This window comes from Scyliorhinus torazame, chromosome 9 (genome assembly GCF_047496885.1).
Source record: "Scyliorhinus torazame isolate Kashiwa2021f chromosome 9, sScyTor2.1, whole genome shotgun sequence".
In the NCBI taxonomy this organism is placed as follows: Eukaryota; Metazoa; Chordata; class Chondrichthyes; order Carcharhiniformes; family Scyliorhinidae; genus Scyliorhinus; species Scyliorhinus torazame.
In genome coordinates, this window is record NC_092715.1 from 67,441,856 (window position 1) to 67,466,036 (window position 24,181).

Here is a 24,181-nt window from a genome sequence, read left to right on the forward strand (position 1 = left end):
GCACCTGATATGCGCATTGCTCTTTCCTGATTGGAGCGAGATTGTGAGGATCAAGCAGGCTCCCCTTTCGCATTAAAGGTAAGCGAACGTGGCATGTGTGGCGAAAGTCGGCCAGTTGGCAAAAGTGGGTCTCGGGGACAAAAGTTTGAAAAACACTGCTCTCCATAAACTCAGAATGGGTATAAAAGCAAAATAGTGCAGATGCTGGAGTTCTGAAATAAAATCAGTAAGTGCTGGAAAAACTCAGCAGATATAGCAGTTAACAGAGTTAATATTTCAAGCATAATATCACTCTTCTTCCGACCTGAAGAGAGGTTGACATGTGATGGGTTTTATACTGTTGAAAATGGGAGGAGGGTAGCGTGGGACAAAAGGAGCAGTCACGGATGGTTTAGAGGGTGGGGAAATTGCTTCTCGGCCTTCTGGCTAAAATGAGCGTGGGATCAGGTATAATGCCTGGATCTGGTATATGTCTCTTGTGAACACCATGAATTGGATTCAGTTTGAATTTGAATTGGTTTTTGGAGCAGGCAAAGAGCTGGATGAGGGGTTCGTCCCTGTCCACACTCGGAGCCCTGGCTTTGGAACTCAGAAAAAGCCATGGAACTAAAGGCAAAGGGAGTGAAGATGGTTGTAATAAAGAAACAAGGCATAGGTCCAGAGTAGGTGTTAACAGCAGAATAATTTTTCTGTTTCTCTCTCCACAGACGCTGTCAGACTTGTTGAGTATTTCCAGCAGTCTCTCTTTTCATTTCAGAGTGGCAATGCTGAATTTGGCCAATAATGTAAAAAGGGTGATTGCAGGTCATCTCGCCATTATATAAATCGCCCAAATTTCAATTCTATTCAAAATGAAACACAGGAGAGTTGTAAAATGGGCAGTTGTTCTGACAGCACCCATTTTACAGTTCCTCCAGGTCAAAATTACCCTTCAAAATGTTTTATTGACACTCTTGTCACACCAGAAAATCAAGTTTACCTTCATATACTTTACTCGAGAGTAGTGGGTGCCCTGGTTCTGGGCGCACCCAGAACATGATGTCGAAGAAAGCTGACCGCAGAGGTTGAGCATCAACCTACAAATCCTTCCAACACATGCCAATAGCAGGCGATAAGAGCGAGAAAGATTTGTGGTCTGTCATGTGATGGGAAGAGTGTATGAGCCTCTACTATCACTATCTGTAGTTCCACACTACAACATGCATGTAGAAGTGCAAGTTGTCACAGCAACATGGACTCCCTTAGTGAAGTGTAATACACCACCACCATCCCCTGTACTATGAAGACATACAAACATTGTGTTACAGTCATTTGGCAGTAGGGGTTTCACAAACCTTATCTTTAATGTCCACCACTGCATTGTGTTTGAGAAGAAAGGCAACAGCATTTTCCTTCATGTTAGCGACAGCAAAATGTAAGGCAGTGCGATCTAACTGTTCAGAAACAGAGACAGGTTAATCACAACTAATTCATTTTACAAAAATGTATGCTTTAGTTTGCGTCAATTCGCAATTAGAATGTTCTTGATTCAATATATTGCAGAAAGAGCTGGACAGATAGCCAGAGAAAAGACTTAGAGAAAGAGAGAAACACAGGCAAAGAAGAAAAGAGAGTCAGAACGAGGAAAACAGATAAACAGGGAAGTGAGGAAATATCATAGAATCATATCATAGAATTTACAGTGCAGAAGGAGGCCATTTGGCCCATCGAGTCTGCACCGGCTCTTGGAAAGAGCACCCTACCCAAGATCAACACCTCCGCCCTATCCCCATAACCCGGTAACCCCACCCAACACTAAGGGCAATTTTGGACACTAAGGGCAATTTATCATGGCCAATCCACCTAACCTACACATCTTTGGACTGTGGGAGGAAACCGGAGCACCCGGAGGAAACCCACGCAGACACGGGGAGGATGTGCAGACTCCACACAGACAGTGACCCAAGCCGGAATCGAACCTGGGACCCTGGAGCTGTGAAGCATTGTGCAGTTAAACTGAGAGTTGTTCTAACTTTGACCCAAGTGTCACCCAGACTCGAAACATAAGCTCTGTTCTCGCTCCACAGATGCTGTCAGACCTGCTGAGATTTTCCAGCATTTTCTGTTTTTGTGTGAGAGTTGTTCTTGTTGTTTAACCTGTGCCATGAAAGTGAAATTACTGTTGGAAATAGAAGTAGGTGTTTAACAGGTTCCTGTGACATTCCCCCACGCCTACCTACATCGAACATAATTTTCTGGTGGCTATTAAGTTCTGACACCAGGATTATATGTGAGTCTCAAGTTGTGCTTACTGGCAGCACACCCATGGGTACAACTTCACATCTGACGGGCTCCTATCTGGCCACCTCCAGATTTGCTGTCCAATTTAGGATAATGGATAGAACAGCAATGTATTGCCCAATAAGAGAGGTTAAAGCACAGGACCACCAGCAGCTCCACTGGAAGAGTTAGCTGCTGCTGAGACAGAGTAGGTGAGCCATTCACCACTGTATTGCATTGTACTATGTTGTTGCCCTTGTGGGCTCCACCTATGGACCATTGTAATGTATTACACCGCTTGTATCATGTTGGTGCCCTTGTGGGCTCTGCCCCCGGCTCTGCCTCCTTGAGGGGAGGTATAGAGAGCAGCTGCCCTGTAGGCGGCTCTCAGTGCAGAGCAGTCGCAGACAGGCACAGTTCTACCTGATTAAAGCCACAGTTCACTTCAACTCTCCGTATCATGTGAATTGATGGTCGCATCAATTTAATCAGCTACAACATCTCGATGGAAGCAGCCCTCAAACCTGACCGACTGGAACTCGACCCACAGGCCGCGGAAGCCAAAGGGATTTTTTCGCACAGGCTCCGATGTTTCGAGGCCTACCTCGCCGCCTCCTCCTCGCCCTCTGTCACCAACGAACAGAAGCTGAGCCTCCTCCACGCCTGGGTGAGCCATCGAATCTCCGTGCAAATCGAGGAAGACACGATAAGGCGCTGTTCTCTCCAAATCTCCCCCGCACTTCAAACAATCTCACTCGCTTCCGGATCGGACTCAGTGCAGATCCGGGGGTACACTGTCGCGAACCTCGCGATACAGGGCGTTGAACATAAGAACATAGGAACTAGGAGCAGGAGTAGGCCATCTGGCCCCTTGAGCCTGCTCCATCATTCAATCAGATCATGGCTGATCTTTTGTGGACTCAGCTCCACTTCCCGGCCCGAACACCATAACCCTTAATCCCTTTATTCTTCAAAAAACTATCTATCTTTATCGTAAAAACATTTAATGAAGGAGCCTCTACTGCTTCACTGGGCAAGGAATTCCATAGATTCACAACCCTTTGGGTGAAGAAGTTCCTCCTAAACTCAGTCCTAAATCTACTTCCCCTTATTTTGAGGCTATGCCCCCTAGTTCTGCTTTCACCCGCCAGTGGAAACAACCTGCCCGCATCTATCCTATCTATTCCCTTCATAATCTTATATGTTTCTATAAGATCCCCCCTCATCCTTCTAAATTCCAACGAGTACAGTCCCAGTCTACTCAACCTCTCCTCGTAATCCAACCCCTTCAGCTCTGGGATTAACCTAGTGAATCTCCTCTGCACACCCTCCAGTGCCAGTACATCCTTTCTCAAGTAAGGAGACAAAAACTGAACACAATACTCCAGATGTGGCCTCACTAACACCTTATACAATTGCAGCAGAACCTCCCTAGTCTTAAACTCCATCCCTCTAGCAATGAAGGACAAAATTCCATTTGCCTTCTTAATCACCTGTTGCACCTGTAAACCAACTTTTTGCGACTCATGCACTAGCCCACCCAGGTCTCTCTGCACAGCAGCATGTTTTAGTATTTTATCATTTAAATAATAATCCCTTTTGCTGTTATTCCTACCAAAATGGATAACCTCACATTTGTCAACATTGTATTCCATCTGCCAGACCCTAGCCCATTCACTTAGCCTATCCAAATCCCTCTGCAGACTTCCAGTATCCTCTGCACTTTTTGCTTTACCACTTATCTTAGTGTCGTCTGCAAACTTGGACACATTGCCCTTGGTCCCCAACTCCAAATCATCTATGTAAATTGTGAACAGTTGTGGGCCCAACACTGATCCCAGAGGGACAGTTTTGAATATGCAAACTTTAAACTATATGTACTCCCCGATCTCTGCGCTCCTCTTCTGTTGGGACTGGACTTCCAGTGCTACCTCAGGAGCCTGACCCTAAAGTTCGGCGGGCCCCTACCCCCCCTCACCATTTGTAGCCTCGCGACCCTGAAGGTCGAGCCTCCCCCGCTCTTCGCAAATCTCACCGCCGACTATAAACCTGTCGCCACCAGGAGCAGGCGGTACACTATCCAGGACAGGACTTTTATCAAGTCCGAGATCCAGCAACTATTGCGGGAAGGGATCATCGAGGCCAGTAATAGCCCCTGGAGAGCTCAGGTTGTGGTCGTCAGGACCGGGGAAAAGAACCGGATGGTTGTAGACTACAGCCAAATCATATACCGGTACACGCACCTCGATGCGTACCCCTCCCCGGACAGTGGACATGGTGAATCAGATTACACACTACTGGGTGTTCTCCATGGTGGATCTGAAGTCTGCATACCACCAGCTCTCAATCTGCCCGGAGGACTGCCACTACATGCCTCTTCCACTTCCTCCGGGTCCCCTTCGGCGTCACCAACGGGGTCTCGGTCTTCCAAAGAACGATGGACCGAATGGTGGACCAGTACGGGCTGCGGGCCACATTTCCGTACTTGGACAACGTCACCATATGCAGCCACGACCAGCAGGACCACGATGCCAACCTTCAGAAGTTTCTCCAAACCGCCCAAGCCCTCAACCTCACTTATAACAAGGAGAAATGCGTTTTCCGCACAACCCGACTAGCCATCCTCGACTACGTCATGGAAAACGGTGTCCAAGGGCCCGACCCCGACCGTATGCGCCCCTTCCTGCAACTCCCCCTCCCCCACTGCCCCAAGGCCCTGAAAAGATGCCTCGGGTTCTTTTCCTATTATGCCCAGTGGGTCCCCAACTATGCGGACAAAGCCCGCCCACTGATCAAAGCTACCATCTTCCCACTGGCGGCTGAGGCCCGCCAGGCCTTCAGTCGCATCAAGGCAGATATTGCCAAAGCTGCGATGCGCGAGGTGGACGAGTCCATCCCCTTCCAGGTGGAGAGCGACGCGTCAGAGGTCGCCCTCGCCGCTACCCTTAATCAGGCAGGCAGGCCCGTAGCATTTTTCCCCTACCCTCAACGTCTCCGAGATTCGACACTCCTCAGTCGAAAAAGAAGCTCAAGCCATTGAGGAAGCTGTACGGCATTGGAGGCACTACCTCGCTGGTAGGTGGTTTACCCTCGTCACCGACCAACGGTCGGTAGCCTTCATGTTCGACAACACATAGCAGGGCAAGATCAAGAACGATAAAATCTTGAGGTGGAGGATCGAACTCTCCACCTATAATTACGATATCGTGTAGCGTCCTGGGAAGCTCAATGAGCCCCCAAATGCCCTGTCCCGCGGCACATACGCCAGCGCGCAAGATGACCGACTCCGGGCCATCCACAACGACCTCTGCCACCCGGGGGTCAGCCGGCTTCTCCACTACATCAAGGCCCGCAACCTGCCCTACTCCACCGAGGAGGTCAGGGCCATGACCAGGGTCTGCCAAATCTGCGGAGTGTAAGCCGCACTTCTATCGACCAGATAAGGCCCATCTGGTGAAGGATTCCCGGCCCTTCGAGCGCCTTCAAAGGGCCCCTCCCCTCTACCAACCGCAACGCTTATTTTCTTAACGTCGTTGACGAGTACTCCCGCTTCCCCTTTGCAATCCCTTGCCCCGACATGACCGCGGCCACCGTCATTAAGGCCCGACATAGTAGCTTCACCTTGTTCGGTTCACCCACTTACGTCCACAGAGACCGGGCTCCTCGTTTATGAGCGACGAACTGCGTCAGTACCTGCTCGGTAAGGGCATCGCCTCGAGCAGGACTACCAGTTACAACCCCCGGGGAAACGGACAGGTGGAGAGGGAGAACGCAACAGTATGGAAGGCCGTCCTCCTGGCCATACGATCTAGGAATCTCCCAGTTTCCCACTGGCAGGAGGTCCTCCCCGACGCACTCCACTCCATTAGGTCACTTCTTTGCACAGCCACGAACGAGACCCCTCGTGACCGCCTATTTGTTTTCCCTAGGAAATCCACCTCCGGGGTCTCGCTCCCCGCCTGGCTGACGACACCAGGGCCAGTACTCCTCCGAAAACACGTAAAGAGCCATGCGTCCAACCCCCTGGTCGAGAGCATCCAGCTCCTTCACGCCAACCCCCAGTATGCATACGTGGTGCACCCCGACGGTCGACAAGATACGGTCTCCCTCTGGGACCTGGCACCTGCAGGATCCCCTACGACCATCACCTACCCCCTCCAACCTACACCGAACAGCGCCCCCGCCCCTACATGGCCTCCACGCCCCCTCCTATACCCCCTCCCCCCATCGCCGACCTACAGGGATGAAGCTCCAGAAGACACTCTCCCGGAGTCAACACCCATGCCCGCATCGACGAGTTCAACACATGTGCCCGCAGCAAAACCCGAGCTCAGGCGATCGCAGCGCACGATCAGGATGCCGAACAGACTCAACCTGTGAGCCGCTTCACCCCCGCTGGACTTCAATTTTCTAACGGGGTGAATGTGGTGAACGTTTTATGGCAGCCATTCACCACTGTATTGCATTGTACTATGTTGTTGCCCTTGTGGGCTCCACCTATGGACCATTGTATTGTATTACACCGCTTGTATCATGTTGGTGCCCTTGTGGGCTCCGCCCCCTTGAGGGGAGATATATGGAGCTGCTGCCCTGTAGACGGCTCTCAGTGCAGAGCAGTCGCAGGCAGGCACAGTTCTAGCTGATTAGAGCCACAGTTTACTTCAACTCTCCGTCTCGTGTGAATTGATGGTCGCATCAGTGAGTGCGAGGGTGCCTCAAAATTGATGGCTGCAGGGCATTCAGAAGTAAAGGCCCTGTGTGGAGAGGAAACTCTGGCATAGGAATGATTTTGTGCCCAAATGTGACTGTTTCAGCCTGGCAACTCCGTGATTGGGGGATTGAGAGTTGTTTCCGAAAGTTCACATGACTCCCACCAGGAGTGCAGCTTCAAATTGTTGCCAGGCTCTGGACTCAGTGAAGGACCCGTGCGACACCATGAAAGTTCCATCGTCAATCAGCTACTGGGCATTCCCATTTGGAAAGCAAGTGTGACATAGTAACCTATCTTTGAGAGGAGCACACAGATTTCACCTTAGTTCGTCATCATCAACTGCCAACCCACCCGACCATTTTGTTACCTTCCAATTCAAAAGGCATAGGCTAGGGCTAGATACTTATAGTCCTCATTCATCCAAACAAAGTAATTCTTCTCATAAATCTAATGGGACAGATTTTCAATGTCAATCGGTTCAGGACCCAGTGTGAATCACAATCCTGGATGTCCTCTCAGGGTCCTGAAGCCTTGGGGCAATTTAGAATTTTCAACGGTCTGGTGCGAGGTAAAGAACGAGGTACACGCTTGCTGCCACCTGATTTGCCTTTTAATGTCCTTAAAAAGCAGGAAAATGCAGGGTAGATAAAGACAAACTATTTCCACCAGTTGGAGATTCTAAAACTAGGGGGCATAGTCTAAAAACTAGGATTAGATGTTCAGGAGAGATGTTAGGAAGAACCTCTTCACTCAAAGGGTGGTAAAGGTTTGGAACTCTCTCCTACAAACAGCAGTTGAAGCTCAATCAGTTACAAATTTTAGAAGTGAGATAGATCAATTTTTGTTCAGCAAAGATTTTAAGGGATGTGGGCCAAAGGCGGGTATATGGAGTTAGGCCACAGATCAGCCATAATCTCATTAAATGGCGGGACCATCTCGAGGGGCTGAATGGCCTACTCCTGTTACTATGTTCCTAACCTTTATTTTGGTGAATCCGAACGGCCTGCCGCATGTTAGTGTCCAACTGTCGGGTTCATTGTGGGGAGGTTGGAAAGTTGATTTCAATTTGAGGAAGACTGAGTTTTGATGGGCCTCTCAAACTGGGTCCAGAGCTGTACCTTTTCTGTGTTTGTCACTCTCTGCCGTGCTCCTGCTTATGGTCTTCTCATGAGCTGCCTGCTCTAAGGCAGCGGTAGGCCACATCATGGCTCTTTGCCTTTGCAGACGGTGCCAGGTTAGTTGCCCCTGCCTGCTGGAGGTGCTCAGCGCCACTAACTGGGCACCAAGGTCCCCCCCCTGCTCAAAAGGGTATTTATACGTCACTCTGTGGGATCGGCGCCGGATTTCCTCCTGCTATTGGGTTCCCAGCACCACTGTGAAAATCTTTCTCAATAATTAGTTGCTGTAAATGAGGGGCAACTGAGAATAGATTTTAAATACTATTGTAACCACAATGTATACTTTAAAAAGAAGATTTTCAGAGACTCACATGGAATATTTAGTTTCCGAGACATAAAATTGTGGATCACTCCGGTTCCCATTCTGCATAGTAATTATAGCAGACGGACTGGCAGTGACACAGGAGGGTATTATACAAAACAGGCTCAGTTAGATATCCTCTTCTCACTCCTGTTTTCTTATAAAAAGATTACTTACTAATTTTATGAATCCAAAAAGTTACATTAAAATTAAAGAACAGCAAAATCACTGCTATATATAAAATCTATCATTACTTACTTCCGTCTTAATGTTAATCTGGACTTTGTTTTCTAAGCATCTTGACAAAGTTCCTATATCATCGTTTTTAGCAGCGTTCAAGAAGGTCTTCTCTTGTGGCAACACTATTGGAAAGGGAAACATGAGCAGTTACAACAGGTATGTCCAGTCAATCCATAAATCCATCACAGTTTTAATATGAATGAAACACAACAAAATTACATTTAAAGACTTCTGTTTCTTTCTGATTTGAAGCCATATTCGAAAGCGAGTACTTGCACTGACATTCACATTCTGACATTGTCACTAAGCATTATGCAATGAATCATCTTTGCAGTTCTGTAATATGGGCAAGAGAGGCAGCCAACCTGTGCCCAGCAGGTACAACAAACAGCAAAAGAGAAATAGCCAGTTTGTTCCTTTTTAGTTTCAGGAAAGAATGTTAGCTGGACCAGCCTGTCCTTCTTCAAATATTGCCATGGAACTTTTACATCCAGCTGTCCAAGCATACGTGATCTCGGGTTTTACCCCTCATCTGGTACACTGTACCTCTGACAATGTGGCACTCCCTTAGTGTTGCACTGAAATGCTCGATTAGATCTAAAATTATGCTTGAGTATTGGAGTGGAACTTGAACTGCCAACATTTGACTGAGGTGAAAGAACTGTCAACTGAATTATACTAACAACTGAACAAAACCATCTGGACAAGTGGGGCACTCTTCAAAACTGCATTTCAAATTAGCATATAGGGGGGCACAGTGGTTAGTACTGCTACCTCACATTGCCAGGGACCCGGGTTCAATTCCGCCCTCTGTGGCATTTGCACTTTCTCCCCATGTCTGCGTGGGTTTCCCTTGGGTGCTCTAGTTTCCTCCCACAGCCCAAAGATGTGCAGGTTAGGTGGATTGCCATGCTAAATTTCCCCTTAGTGTCCAAAGGTTTGGTAGGGTTACAGGGATAGGGCAGGGGATTGGGCCTAGGAAGGGTGCTCTTTCAGAGGGTCGGTACAGACTAGATAGGCGAAATGGCCTCCTTCTGCACTGTAGGAATTCTATGAACAAACGTTTCAAAAATATGCTGTTTTTATCCTGACTCATGCTCTCTGGAAAGAGTTGAGTCAAGTTCTAATTGCAACTCGCTGTAATTTAATTCAGTGTTTGTCTATTTAGACCACTTCACCACATGATGTTTATCAACCATGTCCTTAATGGAACAAACCAATATGGAGTGTTAAAGCAAATAGCCACGTGCATTTGAGGAGAGGCTAGATATGTGTTTGAGGGAAAAGGGGTTAAATGCTGATATATTTAGATAAGGAATGATGGGAGGAAAATCTAGTGGAGCATTAAAAAAGCATGAACTGATTTGTTCGAATTGCACGTTTCTGTACAGTTGTCCTATGTAAACATCACAATAGTGCTTCAAACTCTCGACCACCCTCAGACAATGATACGAGAGATCAACTAGTGCAGTTGTAGAAAAATATTTCAGCGGAGTTATTTTGTCAGATAATCCATTACAGCAGTAAGGCGGGACAACATCTTAGAAGGCTCTTCAACTGAAGCCATATGGGTAGAACGTAAAAACCAAAACGTGCAAACACATTGCTGGGAGTGTTCTATAGGCCCCCTAACAGTCCAAGAGAAGTAGAATAGCAGACATGTAGGCAAATTTCAGAGAAGTGTAACAGTAATAGGGTAGTGATCGTGGGGGATTTCAATATTAACTGGGGTAGCCATAGTGTGAAAGGTTTAAAGGGAGCGGAATTCTTAAAATGCATCAAGGAGAACATTTTAAGCCAATCCGCAGAAGAACCTACACGAGAGGGGGCGGTCCTGGACTTAATTTTCGGTAACAAAGCCAAGCAAGTGGTTTAAGTATCAGTGGGGGAACATTGTGCAGACGGTGATCATAACTCCGTTAGATTAAAGATTGTTATGGAAAAGGACAAGGATGGGCCTGAGATCAAAGTTCTAAACTGGGCGAAGGTCGATTTTAAGATCAGGTACGATTTGGCCAGAGTGGACTGGGAGCAGACACTTTTTGGTAAATCTGTGATAGAACAGTGGGACACATTCAAGAAGGAAATAGGACGAGTGCAGGGCAAACATGTTCCAATCAAGAAAATGGGTGGAACCAACAAATAAAGTGAACCCTGGATATCAAGTGATATACCATGGATCAGGAGAAAAATGGAGGATTACGGCAGATATCGAGGGCTCAAAACAGCAGAAGGCCTAGTAGCGTGTCGAATGTACAAGAGGGAACTTAAAAAGGAAATTAGGACAGCAAAAAGGATAATGGCAGATAAAACAAAGGAAAATCCTAAATTGTTTTACAAGTACATTAAGGGTAAAAGAATAACAAAAGAAAGAGCAGGGCCCATTCAGGACCACAATGGCAATTTGTGTGTGGAGCTGGAGGATGTAGATAGGGTTCTAAATGAATGCTTTGTGTCAGTGTTCACTCATCAGATGGACAGTTGGGTATAGAAATCAGGGAGAAGGACTGTAATAAAATTAAAGATATTAACATAGACAGACAGGAGGTTCTGATTGGTCTGGCAGGCTTGAAAGTAGCCAAATCTCGAGGGGCAGATGAAATGTATCCCACGCTATTGAGTGAGGCAAGGGAGGGAATAGAAGGGGCGTGGATAATAAGTGCCAGAGGACTGGAGGATAGCCAATATGATACCATATTCAAGAAAGGAGGAAGGGATAAACCAGGAAACTACAGGCCAGTCAGTCTAACCTGTGTGGTGGAGAAACTACTGGAAACAATTCTGAAAGACAGAATTGATCTGCATTTGAAGAGGTAGCAATTAATCAACAACAGTCAGCGTGGTTGTGTTAAAGGGAGGTCATGTCTGACCAACTTGATTGAATTTTTCAAAAAGGTGACCAGGTGTGTAAATGAGAGAATGAGCAAATGAGAGCATTTGAAATGAAAAATGAAATGAAAATCGCTTATTGTCACAAGTAGGCTTCAAATGAAGTTACTGTGAAAAGCCCCTAGTCGCCACATTCCAGCGCCTGTTCGGGGAGTATGGTGCGGGAATTGAACCGTGCTGCTGGCCTGCCTTGGTCTGCTTTCAAAGCCAGCGATTTAGCCCTGTGCTAAACAAGCCCCTTGACTACTAGAAGTAGTCTACTTGGACTTCAGGAAGGTTTTTGATAAGGTTCCACATGGGAGACTGATAGAGAAGGTAAGAGCCCATGGGATCCAAGGAAATTTGGCAAATTGGATCTAAAATTGGCAGAGTGGCAGGAAGCAGAGGGTGATGTTCGAGGGGTGTTTTTCTGACTGGAAGCCGGTGTCCAGTGGGGCCCCACAGGGAGCAGTGTTGGGGCCCCTGCTGTTTGTGGTTTATATAAAGTATTTAGATATGAATGTAGGAGGATTGATCAGTAAGTTTGTGGATGACACGAAAATTGGTGGGGTGGTAAATAGTGAGGAGGCTAGCCTTAGATTACAGGAGGATAGAGGATACGGGTTGGTCAGATGGGCTGATCCGTGACAAATGGAATTCAATCCAGATGAGTGTGAGGTGATGCACTTGGGCAGGACAAACAAGGCAAGGGAATGCATGATAAATGGCAGGACCCTGGGAAGCACCCAGGATCAGAGGGACCTTGGTGTGCATGTACACCACTGCCTTAAGGTAGCAGAGCGGCAGTTGATACAGTGGTTATGAAGGCATATGGTATACTTTCCTTTATTAGCCGAGGCATAAAGTTTGAGAGCAGGGAGGTTATGCTGTAACTGTATAAAATATTGGTTAGGCCACAGCTAGAGTATTGTGTTCAGTTCTGGAATCCACATTAGAGGAGGGATGTGACAGCACTGGAAAGGGTGCAGAGGATATTCACCAGGAAGTTGCCTGGGCTGGAGAATTTTAGTTATGAGGAGAGATTGGATAGATTTGGATTGTTTTTCTTGGAGCAGGAGACTGAGAGGAGACATGATTGAGATGTATAAAATTATGAGAGGCATAAATAGACAGAAGAAACTTTTCCCCTTGGTGGAGGGATCAATGACCAGGGGACATAGATTTAAGGTAAGGGGCAGGAGATTTAGAGGGGATGTGAGGAAACATTTTTCACCCAGAGGTTGGTGGGAGTTTGGAACTCGCTGCCTGAAAGGGTGGTGGGGGCAGAGACCCTCATAACATTTGAGAAGTATTTAGATATGTGATGCACGATCAATTACACTCAAGACGAAGTGATTTCATAACTGAAGGCTTTAATCGACTAGAACTGTTCCCCAGCAGCTTCGGTACAGAAAGTGAAGGTGGCTGAGACGGCAACAGTTCTTATACTCCGCCTGTCAGGGCGGAGCTACCTACCAACAGCCAATGGTAAACTCCTAGGTTTAACCAATGGTCATCAACCTCTTAGGTACAGCAATACCTGATAATACCACAATATGCACTCTCGATCCCAAGGCATACAAGGCTATGGGGCCACGTAGGGTGGCACATTAGCACATTGATTAGCACTGTTGCTTCACTGCGCCAGGATCCAAGGTTTGATTCCCGGCTTGGGTCACTGCCTGTGCGGAGTCTGCACGTTCTCCCAGTGTCTGCATGGGTTTCATCCGAGTGCTCCGGTTTCCTCCCACAAGTCCCAACAAAGGGAACAAATTCCATGGCCGCCAATGGGGGGATGAAAATGAATGCAAATGGGTCTTGATGGGTCCCCAAGGCTGTGAATCACGTGCGCGCGGATCACTTGTGGTCTCTATTAGCATGGCCCTAACTACCAACTCCCCCCCAGGAGTTACCCCCTTGGACCACCGCGAGGGCCACCACGCCAGGGCCGCGCTGGTTGAGAACATCCGTGCCCAACCGAGGGCCTCCCCCCCTCCACAATGCAATACCTATCAGACACCCTCCCCCAGGGGGACACTCCACAGGAACCCCTGTAATAGGGAAACCTCCCCAGGGACTTCCCTCAGGGACCCCCTGCTGAAAGGACCTCCCCCACAGAGACCCCCCCCCAAAAAAAAGAGACCCCTGTGCAATCACACACTTGAGTGATTGGAATGCACTTAGTGCTTGGAGTGCACTTACCAATGTTCGTAAACACTGGGTTTTCAACACTTGGGCCACTGAACCGTGAAGGGGGATGAATGAATCACAACTGCTGATGGTTTGTAGATGCTGTTAATCACAGACCACTATTAGAAAGCTAAGAATGGCTTGTATGCCTCTAATAAGTCACCTCTTAACCTTCTTCTCTCTAACGAAAACAGCCTCAAGTCCCTCAGCCTTTCCTCATAAGATCTTCCCTCCATACCAGGGAACATCCTGGTAAATCACCTCTGCACCCTTTCCAATGCTTCCACATCCTTCCTATAAAGCGGCGACCAGAATTGCACGCAATACTCCAAATGCGGCTGCAACATGACCTCATGGCTCCAAAACTCAATCCCTCTACCAATAAAAGCTAGCACACTGTATGCCTTCTTAACAACCCTATCAATCTGAAATGGACACTTGGAGCTTCAAGGTAAGTGTTACAGCTGTAATTCTTCTCACTGCCCCTGCCTGAACTGCTTTCTAGCTTCCAGACCTAGATTTTATTTTATTTTATTTTGATTTGATTTATTGTCACATGTACCGAAGTACAGCGAAAAGTATTTTTCTGCGGCCGAGGGAACGTACACAGTACGTACATAGTAGACAAAAAGAATAATCAACAGAGAACACTGACAAATGGTGCATCGACAAACAGTGATTGGTTACAGTGCGGGACAAGGGGCCAAACAAAGCAAATACATGAGCAAGAGCTAGCTTCCAGACAGGGGTCTCTTTTCTTTGAGTGGGGGGGTTCCTTTTAGGCAGGGTCCCTGTGGGGGTCCCCCTAGTACAGGGGTCCCTAGGGGGAATCTCCCTATTACAGGGATCTGGGGGGAGGAGGTCTTCCTATTGCAGGGGTCCCTGAGGAGTCACCCAATTACAGGGGTTCCTGTAATAGGAAATTCCAAAATGGCAACCCGATTGCAGGATGTCAGGTTGGTGCTGCCAGGTTGACACTGCCAGGGTGCTCGGGTGGTCCCTGCCCCGACCACCCGAGAGGCTACAATGGCCTCCAAGCCCCCCGGCATGGCCATCACGCTTGGTCTCTGTGGAGATCAGTACTAATTTGTGGCTCAGTGAGGCCTCGCGGTTTAAAACGGACCGAGCATATTTAGATGAGCCGATTCCAGATCACATCGGGTATAGCGAGTCGGGTGACTCATGATCAGCTCAGCACCCGTGCAAAGTGCACTTTGGGCCTCTCCCACTATGTGCCTGGTGCAACGGAAAACCATGTCCATATAGGCCGAAATAAGTCAAATACAAGGGAATATAATTGTTCCTTCACTCCTGAGCCCACGGAGATGTCTAGAGTTCTATTTTCTTGAAAGATTTGCCATTTGCTATTCACATTCCTTTAGTAAATCAGGAATAATGAGTGCACCACCACTTGCATGTTCCTCTCGAAGTCCTGCACCATCCTGACCTGGAAGTAAATCACCTTCACTGTCACTGGGTCAAAATCCTGGAGCTACCTTCCGAACAGCCATCTACTCCAGGTGGACTGCAGCGGTTCAAGAAAGAGGCTCACCACCACCTTCTCTCGGGCAATTAGAGATGAAAACAAAGGGTGGTCCAGCGAACAATGTTCACGTTGACAAAATAAGTAAACTGGGTAACATCCATGTTAGGAAGAATTATACACATATATCTGAGACGACTAGCTGTTGGGGTTTAATGATCTTTTGACATTTTATATTTTCTTACGTTTTTGTGGGCTCGCTGCAGAAACTTGAAGATGGACCTTAAAAATGAACTGCAGTTTGATCAATATGGTACTTCTACAATATGTTCAGAACGAACAATACATAAAAATATTGTCCCGACATTCATCTTGACCTTGGAGTTAAAGCATTGCACGCCATCCTTACGGCTTTTTTTCCCTCTTTGTTCAAGGGATATCGGATTCCCTGCCTGGGCCAACATTTATTGCCCATCCCTAATTGTGTGAACTGAGTGGCTTGCGAGGCCATTTCAGGGGGCATTTAAAAGTCAACCACATTGCTGTGGGTCTGGAGTCATATGTAGGCCTACAGACCAAGTAAAGATGGCAGATTTCCTTCCCTAAAGTGAACCAGATGGGGTTTTACGACAATCGGCAACAGTTTCAGTCATCATTAGACTATTATAAATTCTAGATTTTTTTTCGTTGAATTCAAATTTCACCATCTGCTGTGGTAGGATTCAAAGTCAATCGCCAGAGCATTACCTTGAGTTGCTGGATTACCAGTTCAGTGACAATACCATTACGCCAAGGGCAGCACGGTGGCTCAGTGGTTAGCACTGCTGCCTTACAGCACCGAGGACCCAGGTTCGATCCTGGCCCTGGGTCATTGTGCGTGTGGAGTTTGTGCGTGTGGAGTTTGCACATTCTCCCCGAGCTTGCGTGGATCTCACCCCCACAACCCAAAACATGCGCAGGGTAGGTGGATTGGCCATATCTTTTTATTAAAACAGTAACCATCACATTAGTACAAGGCCAAACGGTACAAACACTAATTTTGCATGGAGTAACAGGGTACCCGCCCCTCTGTACCAACGTACGGGAGGGGGGGTAGGATACTCTGATTATTAAAACAGTTCACAACACAGTTGTACAAAAAACAAATGGTCCAAGCACTAAACTTTGCGCTGGAGAGACCAGATACCCTCGCCTCTGTACCAACAGAAGGGAAAGGAAGGGGGGTGGTGGGGAGAGAGGGGAAAAGAGGGTGGTGGGGAGGGAGGGAGTTGGGGTGTTGGTAGAGGGGGGCCGAATAGGGCACTGCCTGAACTATCTATGGAGGCAGAAAAACAAAAGAATCTTCAATTATGATGTGCCAGATTCCGGGATTCCCCTATATCTTTTTATTAAAACAGTAAAAAATATATACAAGGAAAAACGGTACAAACACTCATTTTGTATTGGAGAAACAGGATATTGTTATGGGCCAGAGTTTAGAGAACGCCAAAGTGTATCATGGAGTTCACCTGACCCACAACTTTTAATAGATTGTGGTATGGGGAGCACACGGCCCACTCTACAGGTGTAGTACAGCAGAAATAGAAAAGTATTTTTTAAAGCAAAACAATGTTTATTCTATAAACTCAAGTTAACCTTTTAAAAACATACAGTGAACATCTTAGCAACCATTAATTCAAAAACAAACCCCAAAGAATACAACACTAAGTAATGCTTAATAACTTCCCAAACAACATCCAAAAGACAAAAGAAATACCTTTTAACAGAAGCACATTATTAGGTTTATATTCACTACTGAGAACATTTATAATCCTGAATTCACCAAATGATCAAGAGATAGTCTTTTGATGGCAGAGAGAACAGTACACCTGCTTGGTCGGGCTTCAGCTCCAACACTAAAAACGAAACTAAAACACACCCTGCAGCCTGCTCAAAAACGAAAGTAAAAAGCTGACAGACAGCCTACACTCTGACATCACTAATAAACACCCATTTCTTAAAGGTACTCTCACATGACAATATCCTCCCCTCAGTACCAATGTACAGGGAGGGGGGGGGGGTAGATACTCTGATTATTAAAACAGTTTGCAACATGTTTCTACAAAAAACAAATGGTACAAGCGCTAAACTTTGCGCTGGAGAGGCCAGATACCCTCGGCACTGTACCAACAGAAGGGAAAGGAAGGAGGGGGGAGTGTGGTGGGGAGGGAGGGAGTCGGAGTGTTGGTGAAGGGGAGCCCAATAGGGCACTACCTGAACTATCTACAGAGGCAGCAAAACAAAAGAACCTTCAATTATGATGTGCCAGATTCTGGAAGTTCCCCAGAGAGGGTGAGGGGCGACATAGTGTTAGGCACGAGTGAGTCCCCCACCCCGCTACAAAGCGTCTTGTGCATCCTGCGCTCCCGACACTGTGCGGCTGACAGCCGTCGGACAGTCGCCCTCCGGGCCCGAATCCTCCACCACACTGAGTGCGGCGGGCGACACGGGCCCACCAATCAACTCAGGGGCCGCCTTGATCCCGCCACCGGGATCATCGACCGGCGGGATCTCCTCAGGCTCCTCCCGGGGTCCCGGGCCAGCGGGAGGCGGTGGTGCAGATGCCTGCTCTGCCCTCGCTGCTTGGTCACTGGAAGGCCCCGAAAGTAACTCCGGAAACAGGTCTGGGATGGTGGCAGAGGTGCCCGAAGACAGCGGTTGGGACAGAGGGTCTTCCAAACTGTAACCCGCTAAGAACCTAAGAAGCAGGGGGTTATCGCTGCCCCCCTCCCCTGAGAAACTGAACAAGTCCGGGTGCTAAATTGTACCGGGTGGAACGGGCCCTCTAGGGTCCCGTCTGACCACGAAGCACCCTGCTCGGGGGACAGCGGCAGCTGTTGGGATATCCTCACTACTCCCCGCCTCTTTTCTTTCGGGGACTGGGCGTGACATCGATGGAAAAGAACCTGGATTGACGCCATTTGCAGGGGAGAGGGTCACACACCGGGGAGACCTCTATCTCTGGAGGCCCCTCTCCGGGATTCCCCCAGGCTAAATTGCCCCTTAATTGGAAAAAAAGAATTGGGTACTCTAAAAATAATGTTTTAATTTAAAAAGAATTGTTTTTTTTAAAAGACCATTAGGCCACCATCTCCCGGTTGTGATACTGTGGCGGTTATAGTGTGGTCAAAAGTTACATATATTAATCATGCAGCTTAGAAACTGGTGCTTGAGAACATTTGCACTAGTACATTTGACCAGAGTTGTATGTGATTCAGCCTCAATGAATATTGAGAAGAATACTTGGGGTCTTTGGTAAACTGTAGCAAGAAAACAATTGTGAAATCCTATATTTACCACACACTGCCAGGAAGTGCAGTAGGACTTCCAGATATCTCTCCTCAGGGGAGCAGCAATGGTAACCATGTGAAACCAAACTGTGTAATTGACCTTATTGTCCTGGATTAGGAAAGTGCTTGTGTCAAAGAAGTTGTTGATCAGGCTCAACCCCCTTATAGTCTAATAAGCTGCCAACACTTACTCCTTGAGCTCACCAATGTATAATTGTCACCAGGTCAGATACTAGAAGCCTAATGACTTCCATGGAATGTACCATCTTAGGAAAGGAAGGAGAAAAAGGCAGAAATTCAGGAAAGAAAGTTACTGGACACAACCATGGTAACCTTGCTTACCGCATTCTGGAACCAAAATAGATTGGAAACTGATTAAGTTCCAGTTCCCCAAGTGAAACACAACACTCCAGAGTTCTTTCCGAATCATTCAGCTCCATTACCTCCAGAAAATTCAAACTTTCCTCATCATTTGAACCAAATGCTTTAGCTGTGTTTCACCAAACACGATCTTAAACTGTTTGATCTCGAAAAACTAATAATAATAATCTTTATTATTGTCACAAATAGGCTTACATTAACACAGCAATGAGGTTACTGTGAAAAGCCCCTAGTCGTCACATTCCGCCGCCTGTTCGGGTACACAGGGGGAGAATTCAGAATGTCCAATTCACCTAACAGCACATCGTTCGGGACTTGTGGGAGGAAACCGGAGCGCCTGGAGGAAACCCACGCAGACACATGGAGAACTTGCAGACTCCGCATAGACAGTGACCCAAGCGGGAATCGAACCCAGGTCCCTGGCGCTGTGAAGCAACACTGCTAACCACTGTGCTACCCATGTTTAATATCACGTCAGATTTTATTCGAAGATTTTTCATCCACATAAGACAGTAATTAATAAACAACTTTTGACATTCTCTACGTTCAATAAACCTACACCTCATTTACAAGCCTCCAGCCAAACTGAATTATATCATACCCACAACAATATTCATCATCTGCAAAGAAAGGAATGATATTTTGAGTGTCCATTCGGACATTGATAACACAGTTGGAAAACAAAGGATCAATGTCCCAGCACAGCTCACAGTTATCATAGAATTTACAGTGCAGAAGGAGGCCATTCGGCCCATCGAGTCTGCACCAGCTCTTGGAAAGAGCACCCTACCCAAGGTCACACCTCCACCCTATCCCCATAACCCAGTAACCCCACCCAACACTAAGGGCAATTTTGGACACCAAGGGCAATTTAGCATGGCCAATCCACCTAACCTGCACATCTTTGGACTGTGGGAGGAAACCGGAGCACCCGGAGGAAACCCACGCACACACGGGGAGGATGTGCAGACTCTGCACAGACAGTGACCCAAGCCGGGAATCGAACCTGGGACCCTGGAGTTGTGAAGCAATTGTGCTAACCACAATGCTACCGTGCTGCCCCCAGTTCACTGACTTTTTAATGATGTGAGTGAGCACTCTGCAGGGTGATGGAAGGTTTGTGGTTTTCAGAATGTATTTCTAGTATCGCTATTTATTTCTTAATTTCACAAGAACTTTTCAATCATTTTCAAAAGAACATAAATACAAGAACATAAGAACTAGGAGCAAGAATAGGCAATTTAGTCTTTCAAGCCCGCTCCGCCATTCAATACCACCATGGCTAATTTCATCTCGGCCTCAACTCCACTGTCCTGCCCGTTCTCCATAATCCCTCAACCCGTTACTAATTAAAAGTCTGTCTATCTCCTCCTTAAATTTACTCAATGTCCTGACATCCACCGCACTCTGTGGCAGTGAATTCCAGATTCACAATTCTTTGAGAGATGTAATTTCTCCTCATTTCTGTTTCAAATCTGCTACCCCTTATCCTAAAACTAGGACCTCTCATTCTGGACTTCCTCACGAGAGGAAGCATCTGCTCTCCGTCTACTTTGCCAATACCTTTTATCATCTTGTTTGCCTCAATTAGCTGATTCAGGTGTATCGAATTATGAGGGACATGGATAGGGTGAATAGGAAGGTACTTTTCCCCTTAGTGAAGGGGTCAATAACCAGGGGGCATGTGAGGAAAACTTTATTCGCCCAGAGGGTGTTGGGAATCTGGAACTCACCGCCTAAAAGGGTGGTAGAGGCGGGAACCCTCACAACTTTTAAGAAGTATTTAGATGAGCACTTGAAATATCATGACATACAAGGCTACGGACCAACTGTTGGAAAATGGGATTAGAGTAGATAGGTGCTCGATGGCTGGCGCGGCCACGATGGGCCGAAGGGCCACTTCCTGTGCTGTAAAACTCGAAGACTCCATGAGGTAAATCTCTCGTGACCTGCTGTGGCCCCCTCAATGTATTCCATGTTATCATATAGATAATCTGCATGATTACCTGATTCACCAGACTGATTCCTGGAATGGCAGAATTGTCGTATGAGGAGAGATTGGGTCAACTAGGCCTGTGTTCAATGAAATTTAGAAGAATAAGAGGGGATCTCATTGAAACGTAGAAAATTCTAACAGACCAGGGCGACAAGATGGTGCAGTGGTTAGCACTGCTGCCTCACTGCGCTGAGGATCCGGGTTCGATCCCAGCCCCGGGTCACTGTCCATGTGGAGTCTGAACATTCTCCCGGTGTCTGCGTGGGTCTCATCCCCACAAACCCAAGGATGTGCAGGGTAGGCAGATTGGTCACGCTAAATTGTCCCTTTATTGGAAAAAAAGAATTGGTTACTCTAAATTTATATATTTTTAAAAATTCTAACAGGCCTGGACAGACTAGATGCTGAGATGCTGTATCCTCTGAATGGGGCTCTAGAACAAGGGGTCACAGCCTCAGGACACTGGGTAGGCCATTTGGGACTGAGATGATGAGAAACCTCCTCACTCCAGAGGATTGCGAACCTGTGGAATTCTCTAAAGCTGTAGAGGCCAAGTCACTGAATGTATCTTAAAAAGAAATAAATACATTTCTAGAGCCTAAAGAGGTCAAGGGTTATGGGGTGGGGGTGGGGGGGTGGCGTTGAGATTGACAATCAGCCATGACCACACTGAATGGTGGAGCAGACTCGAAGAGCCGAACGGCCTCCTCCTGCTCCCAGTTTTTATGTTTCTGTCTACATTTTATGCAGAATATTTAGAGCTAAATTGCTGCATATACCATTAACATTTCTAGACACATTGCGCGTGATTGAACCACCGCATTGCGCCCGGCATGGATCTGGACACGCTGGTTAAATAGCAGGACAGGACAAAATCGAGATTCAGGCCAACGCGGATCAGTTTGCTATATAACCGGCCCGCTCTCGATGGCGAGTTCCAAATCACGCCCAAATATGGTGAGCATGTCATTAACCCTCATATTCATTAATTTCCATCTCATTAGCAAGATTGAAGTCGAAAGTAATGACTTCACATGAATTAACCGCTCCCCAGCAAGAAATCACGCGGCGTTGTTTAATACTCCTTATTAAAAACGTGAAGCTGGTGCAATGGCTGCTGTGGGGAACTGAGTAGCTCGAAAGACTAAATTGCCTATTCTTGCTCCTAGTTCTTATGTTCTCAGCTTAATGGTCTTTTGAAAATGATTGAAAAGTTCTCGTAAAATTAAGAAATAAACAGCGCTACTAGAAATCCATCACCCTGCAGAGTGCTCACTCATATCATCAAGGGCACCTGAGCTGCTGTCCCAGTGCTCAGAGGGTTGGGGACCCCTCAGGGGGTTTGGGCTTGGTCGTGCAGATCAGAGAAGGGGGTTGAGGGGCTTTTTATCAGTGGACTTCAAACCATCTTTAGATATTGTGAATACCCGTACTAGGGGCAACTATAGGTGCTGCCTATCTGTCCTACCAAACACTTTCAGTACAGAGCCCTAATCTTGATTATGTGCTGAAGCTCACTTTAACTCCCTTTGACTGTGAGCAGCCTCTAGCTTCATAGCTGAAGGCTATTGCTAATGAGGAATTGGCCTTGTTAGCTGTGACACCTCCCAGTTGCAGGTTGTCTTTGCTGCTTGCTCCTGCTGGTGGTTGCAAATGTCTGGAGGCTGCTGTTGCTGTTTCCTTCCTTTACTGTAGCCGGAAAGAAGGGCAATTTTTTCTAAGATACCTGGTGTGGTGATATGCCTGTGAATAATATCGTTTCTAGTTAGCAATGCGACCTCCAACCAGCTGGTGGCGTCAGACATCGATCATGTGACATCCGACTCTTGCAGGTTGGTAGTAAGGTAGTAAAGCGTTCAGATTGTTACCTCACCACATGTTAATCAATAAATCATCATTCTAGTTAAGTCACCAGCAGTTCTGTATGAATCATTACAAAGACAGGGTCACAGAACACAACACCTGGGTCCTGGAATACTGGGCTCAGGGGGACGCATGAGTTCAGAAAGCAATCCAGTTTGAAGCAAGAAGACGCTGCAGGACCTGGTGCGCGACACTGATCCAAATGGGTCACCTGGTGACGCTGTTGAAGAAATGCTTTCCTAGATTGATGACGCTTTTGTTGCTGGTGTGGTGAGTGCTGCATGTAACCGGCACGTGACCGCGGGTTAAACACGCTGGGAATCAATGATGTTCAGCTGCACCTTGTGCGCCAGTGGAATATGTGGATGCCAGTATGTGGCTCCGGTGAGATTGGGCCGTGTGGGCGGGCCTGCACAGATGCAGCTCCTGGATGGAGAATGACACTGATGCGTTTAACACATCACACATTGATGGCGAGATCATTTCTATGACAAAGTTTTGGACAAGATAACACATTCTCAGGCTTATCCTCCATTTCTGTTGAAGTATCTGTTGAAGGGTAATACTGTGTGTTTTTTGTTTTGTGAAAATGAGCTGATGTAGCTTTGTATTGGTAACAATATGGACCGGTGACGTTTTCTTGGTGTTTAATGGTTGGTGTGATATGTGGAATGTTATGTAGTTGATTTTCAAAACTTTGTCATTGTTGACCATTTAATAAACAAAATATTCTCAAGTGGCTTCTCGTGGGTACACGTGCCATGTCTCAGACGATGACTATTGCATCGCATTTCAATCAAACTTTGTTTGCTGAACTCGGCACCATAGACGCAGCAGACAACAATCAAACACTCAAGAGCTGGGCTACAGTACTGAGGATATCCTCACGACCAAAGGGTGAGTGTGTGGATCAGGGGAGGGCACCTGAGCACAGTCTCCCTACTGTTCCTGGCAGGGATCTGGGGTGTAGGAGCTCCTGCTGTGGCCGTGGGTGAGTGTGCAGAGCAAGGTTCTCCACCACAACTAGCTCGCTAGGTGGCACTCTGAGAGAAGGCAAGAACGTAAGGGTGGGGTTGGCTCGAGGGTTCCAGGTAGAAGCTCCAATTATAGATATAACAATTTGGCTGGTTAGGTCGGTCTTGCAGAGGTTGGCCATCTGGTGCTGGTGACAGCCCAGGTGGCCAGACGCCGGACGAGGCAGCAGCGATGATGCAGGCTGGAGGCGGCACTCCACATGCAGGGGGCCACCGCACATCCTGAAGACCGAACCGCCCATCAGGCCAAGGAGGAACCCAGAGGAGGATGCCAGTATCGGCCCAAGGTGTAGAGGCATCGTTGGTCTTTCGAGGAGATGGCTGACAGCATGTGCTGCAGGAGACTCC

The 24,181-nt window shown here is 47.3% G+C and overlaps 1 protein-coding gene across 2 annotated transcripts in view; it reads right to left on the bottom strand.

The window, feature by feature from the left end:
* LOC140429269 (uncharacterized) overlaps window positions 1-24,181 on the bottom strand; it is a 123,474-nt gene that overhangs the window by 85,797 nt on the left and 13,496 nt on the right. For both annotated transcript variants that reach the window (XM_072516050.1, XM_072516051.1), the window contains exons 2-3: window positions 8,708-8,811; window positions 1,335-1,433 (exon numbers count right to left, since the gene is read on the bottom strand). In XM_072516050.1, the coding sequence (XP_072372151.1) occupies window positions 1,335-1,433; window positions 8,708-8,811 (203 nt within the window). The remainder of the gene's footprint in view (window positions 1-1,334; window positions 1,434-8,707; window positions 8,812-24,181) is intronic.